General features: G+C 38.8%; 1 protein-coding gene across 1 annotated transcript in view; it reads left to right on the top strand.

Annotated features, from left to right (window-relative positions):
* ENTHD1 (ENTH domain containing 1) overlaps window positions 1-11112 on the top strand; it is a 105509-nt gene that overhangs the window by 12539 nt on the left and 81858 nt on the right. Inside the window, exon 2 of the mRNA XM_019660540.1 lies at window positions 5393-5635. Coding sequence (XP_019516085.1) covers window positions 5393-5635 — 243 coding nt within the window. The remainder of the gene's footprint in view (window positions 1-5392; window positions 5636-11112) is intronic.

Here is an 11112-nt window from a genome sequence, read left to right as displayed (position 1 = left end):
GTGTCACTGGCCCTCATATGTGGGATCCGAACCGGGGCCCTCTGGCATCCCAAGCGAGTTCTTAACCATCGCGCCACTCGGCCGGCCCTGTATTAATTTTTCTTAATCATATTTATTTAAAAATCTTTGTTACAGGATTTTAAAATCCTAGAACTATATAGGTTATTGGTTAATAGAAGATCCTATAGAACACTTGGATTGAATTTATGTTTTGATTGCTATTTTATTGGCTATTAGCATTATATTTTTAAAAAACCTATTTTGGAATTTTAGTTTTCAGGCTTATTTTGAGTGAGAGGTTCTTCCCCAACTACCCATGTTACCTTTCCCTTTATGTTGGTTATTCAGCCCCCGCCCCACTTCCCTGAGAGCCTCCAGGACAGCCCTTATGGAGGTAGCGCAGGGCTCCTGCCGATAATACGAGGGTGTGTGTCACAGATCCAGTCACTGAGCCAGTGTGTCCTCTTGCTTCTGACTCACAGTTGCAAATAAGTTATAGCCCAGGAAGCAATTCGCGGCTGTGTTTTCCTCCCTTTTTTTTTTCTTCCCAGACTTTTCTCACAAACATAGATAACCCCTAACATCAAAACGTGAGACCAGCACTGGCTCCCTAACCCAAGGAGCTGATCTCCTGTCAGATTAAGAGCCCAGCAGCCTCCTGGTTTCAGACCTGCTCATTGCTTTTCTGTTTCTCTTGCATCTCTAGCTCATGCAGGTTTTTATCTTGTTTTTGAGACCAGTGATGTCTATTATTGCTGTGTATTTGGAGCAGAGCAGAGGGGTACTTTAAAGCATGAACTTACTGTGCCAACTTGACTAAAGTTTTTTTAATTTAAAACTAACTTGATCAGACATCCTGTTTGGGATACTTCTCCGCTTCCTCCCCAGTCCCTCCCCCACCCCCACCCCAAAGCACTGTGCAGGGTAGGTTGGAAGGGAGGCGAAAGAGAAGTAAATAATTTAGAGTACCACAGGAAACATATGGTCAGGGAGATGGAGAGGAGAGAGTGCATTTAGAAGATATTTACTAGGTGCAATCAGTAGACATGGATTGCTGGCTTTGAAGAGGTGAATTTCATATTTCTGGCTTAGAATGGAGATTAAATTCACTGAGAAAGGAATATAGGATTTTGGTAGGTCAGTGGGTCAGGAATGGAGAGAGGAGTATTAAGATGTGTTATAACTGCTGTGTGAAGCCTAATAGCCTAATACATGCTTTACTAAAAGTCTGGTGTATGGCTTTCCTGCTGGTGCATCTCAATGGCCGAGATCTTTGAATTTATCATATATATATATATATATATATATATATATATATATATATTTATCTCTTTACGTGATGTTCAGTTGTGAATGTATATAGATTCCGCCCCTGTATTTGGGAAGTTTTTCCTTGGCATATCCATTTATTTATTTAACAAACATTTCTTAAGTATCTCTCAAGCAAAAAGTGTAGTCCTGGCTTTCATGGATGTTATACCCTAATGGAGGAAAAAGACATTTATGAAATAGGCAATTACAAACTGTGGAAGAACTATAAAAGATAAATGTAGGTACTATAAAGGCGTGTGAAAGTGGGGCCTGACCAAGTCGGAGGCCCTGATGTATGTGATGGGTAAGGTGGGAGAGGGTTGCTGTCTCTCAGGAGAAGCTTCCTCAAGGAATGAAATCTGAGCTGCTGCTCCCCTGCCAGGTGCTGTCTTCTGGTTTATCTACATAGCTGGCTTTTGCTTGCTGATCAAGACTCAGCCCGTACGGTACTTCCACAGTCGGACATTTTTTTTACCGTACCCCAGATGAATGTTTAGCACGTCACTCTTCTTTATTTTCTTTAGAACATTTACTTTTACCTGGATTATCTTGTTTACAGACCTGTCTTTTCTTTCTCACCTGTGCCCCACTGCTTAGAACATGTCCTGAAACTTAAGTGTTCGAGAAATGAGTAAATGTGAATAACCTTGGTCTGTTACATAGTTCTGTGATTGGTATGTCCTTGTCCTCTGCCTTGAGTTTGGGAGGACTCCTCAAGTTGGCTTTCTACTTGTTCATTTTTCTACTCTGTTGATCCTCCCCTCACTCTACTGTGTCTTTCTAATGCGGGTGCCAATCGTAGCCACCCACTCTCTGGCCATAGTGATGGGCATTTTCAGGCTGGGCCAATCAGAGTTATTTGCCTGGATTTTTTCAAATTTGAATGAAGGAAGAGGGAGACTTCTCAGGTGGCAGAGAGTGAGGTGTGAACGTGGAGCTGTCTGTGGCCATATCCATATCAGATTGAAGAAGCCAACCTGCAACAGGAGAAAATGAAGGCATTGCACAGGGCGAATCAGAGATGGGAGAGGCGAAGAGCCCGCTCTGATAGTTTTCCAGTCTCTGCTTCTTTGGACCTGAGACCCAACGGCAGCCCCTGGTTTTCCCACGGCCTTTGCTTTAGCCAGTTCAGACTGAGTTTCTGTTTCTTACAACCAAAAGACTCCTAATTAAAACAGTATGTAGCTTTATTTTTATTTTAACCTTCACCTCAACTAACAAGCTTTTCATCTTGATGTGTTTTATATAATGTCTTTGGATATTGATTTCTTGCATAGTTTTAATATCTTGTTTCAGAGAATCCATGTTCTCTTTCTCTTTTTCTCTCTCTTTCTCTCTCTCTCTCTCTCTCTCTCTCTCTCTCTCTCTCTATTTCTCCCTCTTCCTCCCCTCTTCTCTCCCTCTTTCTCCTTCTCTCCTCCTCCCCTCTTCCCCCACCCCTCTTTTCTTTGTTTTTCTTCAGATACAAAGAACTTGCTGCCCAAATTTATTCTATTTCTAGAATGATTCTATTTTAGTACTATGTCCACCCTCCTTTCTTTAGAAACATACCAGTTAGAAGTGAAGTAGATGTCGTCTTATTGTTACTACTATTATTATTTAGCTCATCCTTGAAGCAGGTTTATTGGGTTCTTGGATCTTTTCATTTCAACTTTGATACTTCAGAACAGCCAGATTTCTATTCTCCAGCATCTCGAGGGTGGTGGGAGGGAGCCAGGGCAGTGGGCATCCTTGAGTGGAAGTTCACTTCTGGGCAATTTCTTCCCTATTTTCTGTAAACTCCTGTGGCCTGACCTTCCAGACACTGCAGAGTGCTACCTCAGGGAGGAGCCCTGATGATTCAGGGAGAAGTCTTCCATCATTGTAGCTAACTTTCTGCTTCAGGTGCCTGCTTGTCCCTTTGAACTAGTGCATCTGCCCTCAAACCCCATCAATCCATGCAGACTCCAAGTAGAATATTTCATGTCCGTCCCATAACTTTTGGTTTTAACCTTTTCTAATTAGGGGTGTTGCAAGAAGTTATTTCAGGCCAAGCAGCTTCCTTAGGTTACTAGGTTGTAAACTGGCACTCATTATCTTTCACCTTTCTGGTTCCATTTCTACTAGGTCAAGGAGAAAACTGAGACTTTTTTATCGATTCAGTCACAGTAAATATTTATTGAGCATCTACTATGTGCCAGTCACTCTTCTAGACACTGATGATACTGGGTGAATGGGATTCTTTGCCCTCATGGAGCTTATATTCTAGGTGAGGAAACAAACAATAAATAAGTAAACCAATAAATATATAATATAATTTTAGGTAGTGATAAATGCCAAGTTGAAAAATAAAGTAGGATAAAGGACTATAGAGTGACGGGGTGGGGCTATTTTAGAGAGGGTAGGCAGAGGGAAGGTTTCTCTGAGGAGGTGACATTTGAGTAGAGACCTGAGTGAATCAGGGATCTAGCCATGCAGAGTTCCTGGCAGAGCAGCAGCTAGCACACAGCTCTGAGGCAATCAAGAGCATGGTAGGGTTGCAGGATAAGAGCCAGAGTGGCTAGAGCAGAGGGAATGGGGGGGGGAAGGGGAAGGAGATGAGCTCCTGAAGCTAAGAATGGGAAAGCAAACTTTTCACTCCCCCCGCCCCCAAACTGAGCTATGTCAGTTATTGGGGGAAGGTAGCATCTGGTATATTGTCTAGTCCCCAAAGACCCACAGCTGAGCATGTGACAGCCTATCATGTCACAGTGTGTGGTAACCCAAAACACTGTGGGAAGTTTTGGATTATGGACTGCAAGTAAATCATAGGAAATTAAGGGTGTTTAGAATGATAAAGTTGAAGCAGTTTTAGAAGAAGTCTGGAAGGAAGAAATGACTAAGAAGTGAAATGAAATAAAAATAACCTTGGAAAAGATGGCCACACTAGCCAAGGTTTCTGACACCGTATCAAGCCTTAATGAAGAGACTGGCAGTTAGAGAACATTGCTGGCCCCTGTTGTCTAAATATACCCTGCATTTGACCATTTCTCATTACTTCCACTACTAGGAAATTGTAGTTGGAAACATTAACACTTTAATTCATCATACTTGGAGCCCAAAATGAACATAACAGTGGATCTTTAAGGACTTTTCAGTTTACTTCTGAAAGAAGGCTTGGAAAGACACAAGATGTTAATATAAGTTGGTCCCAACATGTGGAGAAATAAAGGGTTTCCTTTATTATTTCTCATGGGAAAGGGCTGAGGATAATAATAATATTACCATATATTTGAATGAATATACTTTTGTGTCTGAGAATTAGACTGAACAGGTATGCTAATACAAGTTTTCAGATAGGAAACTCAGGCCCAGACAGACCACTTGGCTGAGTCACACAGACGGTTAAAGGAGGCTCTATGGTTAGAAGTCATGTCTCAGACTGTGCTCTGGCACTCTATCAGTGGCATCAAGTTGATAGGGTATTATGTCAAACAAAAGCTGGTTTCCCTCCCTTCTCTTATCTCAACCCATTGTACCCCTGTAAGGTAACATATATTAACAATGTTGTGGGTACATGGCTGGTTGTGTCTGCCTGCCCATCCCCCATCCATCCATCATCTATCCATCCATCCATCCACCCATCATCCATCCATCCATCCATCCATCCATCCATCCACTTCTCTCTTGTGTATACATATATACTGGTGTATTTTCCTTTGCACATTATAGATTTGAATCATGCTATGCCTATTTAATTCCTTAGGTGTCATGGTCATACATTAGGTGAGTACATCTAGAGCTGATTCATTTCTCTTTGTATGTCTATTTTGTTTGATTTATTAAAGAGTATGTATTGCTTTTAAAAGGAAAATCCATAGCATATTTAAAGTGAAAATTGTAATAATAATGTATAACTTCATTATATAGTTATTTACTACTTGAAGTGTAAGAAAGGGAATGTATTTATTGACCATTCTAATGAAACTTAGGTTCCCCTCTACATTACGCACAGGTTTTTTCACTTTGCTTGCATATTCATTTTCCCTATCTTTTTGTGAATAAAAATTAATTGTAACCTTAATGAATATCTTTTTCTAAGAAAATTCATTGTATGTTTCAGGTTATCATATCCGGAAAAAGTCTGAGCAAGTCATAACGTTGCTGATGGATGAAAAATTGCTGCATAAAGAGAGGGAAGTGGCGTGTCGGACAAGATGGCGTACCTCCTACTCTGTGACATTTCCTGGAAGATTACCTGGTACAGGTAATTCACCAACAGCCTGTGCTTCTGCCCCCACACCAGAAGTTCCTGCTTCGGAGAAGAAGCAAAAGCTTCTTAAGGTTGCAAGGCTATGTAAAAAAAGTGCGTATAATGAACATTGGCCTAAAATGCAATAAGTATTTATGAACAACTAAAAAATATAAAATGTAGCTTTTAGTACTAATATGTTAATATTATATTAGTTCTACTATTACTGTATTAGACCATACTATAGAGAACAAAGATGAAGAATAATATTCAGTAGAAAATTTTTTGACTGTTTTCTAAATGCAGTTATGTGGGATTCAAATAAAATGATTTTGAGCTTAAAAAGTAGTAAGCAAGTGACTACCCCATTTTGCATCCTGATTAACTTTTAAGATTTTAATCGTAATTGGAATGTGAAGGAGAACTGTTTTCTGAGACTAGGGTATGGGCATATGTGCAACTGGGTAATTTGATACTATAAATCAAGAAATTGACATTTTCTTTAGTTTTTTTTTTTAGTTTTAAAGATTTTATTGGGGAGTTGGGGGAGGGGAGCAGTGTTGGGGAATTGGGGGAAGGGGACCAGACAAGTTGCTGTCCTTCAATCTTAGTTGTGGAGGGCGCAGCTGGCTCAGCTCCTAATTCAGTCGCCATGCGGCCTCCCAGCAGCAGCCGCTCAGCTCAAGGTGCTGTGTTCAATCTTAGTTGCAGGTGGGCTATGCCCACCATCCCATGCAGGAGTCAAACTGGAAACCCTGTTGTTAGGAGCACGTGCTCTCACCAGCTGAGCCATCCTGCCACCTGTTGGCAGCTCAGTGGCAGCTCAGCTCGGGGAGCAACTCACCGGCCCATGTGTGAATCAACCCAGCGACCCTGTTGCTCGGAGCTCACGCTCCTAACCAACTGAGCCACTTGGCTGGCCCAGACATTTTCTTAAATGTGCCTCAAAATTCTAAAATTGCTCTAAAACTCTTCTAGGACAATACCTTGTGTTATATAACTCTTTCCTTTGCCGAAAATTTTAAATTTGGACTACATAACTTTTTTAAAAAGGGACTTAGTTATAATGTTATAATAGAAATCAGCAAGAAAATGAAATTATTTTTCCTACTAAATTTGCTAAAACATAAAAGACTGTCATTTTGCCCTAACTTCGCCAGTACAAACCTTGCTTTAATAAGTTGTGTACAAGGAATGGACCATTTGAGAAAGTAGAAACATTAATGAAATGTGTTAACTTAGATAACTGTCCCTTAAAAGGAACTAAACTTTGTGCTGTAAGTGAGCGGCATAGTAGGAGGAACAGATAAGTTACAAGTACTTTCAGAGGCTCACCTCCTAGCTTTACCATGGAAATCTTCCAAGACCCTGAAAGAGGTGCTGGTGATGAATAGATGAGTAGATATTCCAAATGTCAGGTAAGTATGAAAATTTAAAAATGCCCATAGTAATATCAACACAAAGTAACCCTACTAACAATCATTAAAGTACTTGTCTGACTCAGTGAAGAGTTCTCAGACATTCACTCAATTTGTACTGTGTGGACTGGGGAGATGCGAAGACAGTAAAGAGGTGGCCATTGGAATTATAATAGTAAATACCACCTAAATGCTTCTAAAAGTAACGGCACCTCTTTCTTTAGGGTACCCGTTCCTTTGAAATAAATCTCCAAAAGAGACATAGACCCATTCTGAAATTTTCTCATGGAAGCCTTAAATTGAAACTGATACTAAAAAGGAGTTACAGAGTAAAATAACCAATTATGACTCATCTGGAGTTTTTGTTACCTCTCTGTTACCTTTCTTGTTTTTCTTCCTTCATTTCATCTCTCCTTTTCTCTTTCACTATAAACATATATTTATTGACTTTATTATTTGAAATTTGGGTATCTAGCAGAAATTTGGAGCTGTAGCACTGAATAAAGTCCCTTTCATCATGGAGCAAATATTCTAGTAACTGAGACAGATATTAAACACATATAAACAAAATAGATGTAAAACTATTATGTCAGATAGTGACAAGTCCTAAAAAACAAAAACAACAACAACAGAAAACCAAAAAAGAACAGGAAAGCAGTGCCAGGGGACAGACAGTAACAGGGATGGCTTTATTTTAGGTCAGGTAGTGAGGGAAGGCCTTTTGGAGGAGGTGAGCATTGAAACAGAGACCTGAATGAAGTGAGGGGAGGATCCACGTATATACCTGGGGTGCGCCAGGCAGAGAGAACAGCTCGTGCAAAGCCGTGGAGCTGCAGCGAGCGTGGCATCCGTAATTGTAAGCTGAGGAAATGAGGCCCTGAATCGCTACAGAAGTAGCTCAACTCTGAGCCTTTGCTATGATTCATACAAGGAAATCTAGTTAATTGCTTTATAGTCACTGCTGTTTTTTTAATCCAAAACGATACTCCCCAGCTTTATGACACATCTTCTTCACTAGACTGAGCTCTGATGACTCTACCTTCAAATAAAGAAGTTTTGTTACAGTTTATTTTTTGCATACCACAAACATGTATTGAGTACCTACTTTCTATACACCAGATACCGTTCTAGACCTGGTAGGTAAATTGGATATGCTTCTGCTCTCATGAAGGTTATATCTAGTGATGGGCTTTGCAAAAAGTTTTTGTGAATGATGGCATCATTGAAGTGAATCTGTAGTAAAAGTACTATTTAAAGTAAAGAGTGAATGTTTGGGCATGAAAGCTGTAGTAAATTTGTTTAACATCTTTTATATTATTTAAAAATTTTATTTATTCATCACTGTATGTACTAGATATATAGAGGTGTATGTTTTTGTTCAGCAAAGACTAATTGAACTATGTAAGTTCAGCAATATTAACCATTTCCATGTAGGCATTTAAATCTGAAGCTGTATTTTAAAGGAAGAAAGAAAACTGACAATTTGGTTGGGGAAGGGGGAAGATAGGAAAATAGATTGGGGGGGTGCATTCTTAGTGGAACAGGAGAAGTAGCAAACGAAAACTTGGAGGTGGGTGGACCAGTTAGAATTAGGTGTACCCACAAGCAATAATAGTAGAGGCCACAAAAATGGTAGCAGCTTAAACATAATAGGAATTTATTTCTCTCCTCTAAAAATAATCCAGAACTAGGTATTCTAGGACTGATATGGCTCTCTATGAAGTCAGGGACCCAGGGCTCTTTCTGTCTTTTTGCTCCACCAAACTCAGCGTATAATTTTTACTTCATGATCCAATATAGCTGCTTGAGCTCCAGCCATCACATCTGTATTCTAGCCAGTAGGACAGAGAAACATTTGAAAATATGAATGCCCCTTCCTTTTAAGGATGCTTATTGAAGTTGCTCATGACATCTTGACTTACATATTATTATTTAGCACTTAGTCATATGGACACTCTTAGCTGCAAGAGAGGCTGAGAAATGTAGTCTTTATACTGGACAGCCATGTGTCCAGATGAAAGTTAGAGAATCTATTAAGGAAGAAAGAGAGAATAAATAAATATAAGGAACAGCAAATAGTCCCTACCATAGTGGGAAAGAATACAAACAAGAAATGAATTGTGGTAATACATGGTTGTCAGATTACATAGAATAGAGAATATGAATTTGAATATATAGGAAAATGTGGGCAGATAGTTGAGAGTACTCAGCACAGTTCATAAAGGACGTAATGAAGAGTATTGGAAATTTCAATTTGATCCGACTAAGAACTAGGTACCATTTGTAGGCCTTGGAGAACAGAAGGGATGTTTAGTTTAGTCACAGAACTTAGCTTTCTTATTACTCAAAACAGCTGTTGGTGAGAGATAATTCTTATTGCTTTGTGTAGAAATGAAGGAGATACGAATTGGAGGGAAGCTTGTAAGAGACAGTTGTTTCAATCCAAGCACCCAAGACCTGCTCTAGGATTGAAATGAGGGAAAGATAATATTTAAAGATAGAATATAGAGAGGAAATGGGATAAGTAGATGATGTATTGGAGAAGAGAGAGAGAGATTGAAAATGACGAACATTTGAGTTAGAGAAAATGGAGGCAAGTGATAGTATTATACAGGTAAATTTCCATCAGTAGGAATTTAAAGATGTCTCTAAATTATTTAGTTATAATGAAATGTAAAATGGAATGCATTGCTAGAAATATGATTTCCAGGCTTTAGGATCTAGAGCTGAAACAGCTGTCCCTAGCTTCTTTGTTGTAAATTAGCAAGGAAAAAGAGGTACTTTAGAGAAGGTGTTATATACACATCACTACTTTTACTCCTTTTTTCTATTGCTGGATGTTTTCCCCCAATTTTAATTCTGGTCGACAGCTTGGGAGGTTTTTGTTTAGATGAGTTTGATGTTGGAAGAAAGAGATGAGCTGAAGGATAATTGCTGCTTGATGGCATGACCGAAAACTATATAAAGCACAGTTCTAACTCAGTTTCTGTGAGCTATGAGCATTAGGTCTTTTGCTTAGAGGTAATAGTTATAAGAAATATCACCACAGACATTGTGTAGAATCAGATTAGCAAAGCTTTACCTCTGTGGTCGTCTGATCGTTCATAAAGAGCTCTTGAGCAGTAGCAGTTTTTAGAGAAGGATGACTCTCGTCTATATCATGGAATTATTTTCCTAAAAATGATATGGTTCCCGTTGGACCAAAAGTTAAACTTCAAAGTAGTTGTCATGCTTTTATAAGCAAAAACATCAGTGTCGATGGTACTTCCTCCAGTGAACTTTGTACTGACAGAGTTGACGTGGAGTCATACTTGGTTGCGTTGTCACATAGAGTCTAGATGGCAGTCTGTGGTACAAATGGTGGTTGCTACTCCAACATTTGCATTGATGAATGTCAAACAGTGAATTTTTTTTATCTAAAAATAAACAAATGTACAAAAAAGAAAATAACAATTTATATCCCTGCTACCCTAAACCAACCACTGTTAATGTCTTAGAATATTTTCTTCCAGTCTGCTTATTTTTTTGTTTGTTTGGTTTTGTTTTAGAAAAATCACTTTATTCTTGTACAAACAATACAGAATCATTATAGAGAATCATTTCTAATCCCATCACTCAGAAATAGCCATAATTAATATCAGATGAACATAAATTCTAGGCATCTTTCTATTCATACATACATAAAGATGGATAACTAGAGAGAAATAATTTTTATAAAAATATAATTACACTAGATGCTATTTTTTACTAAAAAATAGTTCATGTCTACTTCTGACAATAAGACTTACTAGGAGTTCTAGGAAGCCCATTTATTGTATAATAACCAAAGACTGGAAATTACACACTATTTGAGAGATTTCTGACCTTAGCAGAGGTATGGGAAGTCTCCGAGGGTCTTTCCTTCCAAAAAATTAAATGAAATTAATTAAGTTAATTAAGTAAGCAAAATAAGAACAAGACATGTGAGCTGGGGTCAGAGTACCGTATTTCCCCAGGTATAAGACGCTTCCATGTATAAGACGCACCTTAATTTTGGGGCCCGAAATCTGAAAAAAAATGTATTACATGAAGTTAGTGAACTCACGTTTTATTCATCATAAAATTCATACAACTCCTCATCACTGTCAAAACTCCCAACCATTAGCTTGTCCTCATCTGTGTCTGATGACAAAT

This window comes from Hipposideros armiger, unplaced genomic scaffold (assembly GCF_001890085.2).
Source record: "Hipposideros armiger isolate ML-2016 unplaced genomic scaffold, ASM189008v1 scaffold_321, whole genome shotgun sequence".
In the NCBI taxonomy this organism is placed as follows: Eukaryota; Metazoa; Chordata; class Mammalia; order Chiroptera; family Hipposideridae; genus Hipposideros; species Hipposideros armiger.
Note: the sequence above shows the minus strand (reverse complement) of the source record. Positions and strands in the feature narration are given on the sequence as shown.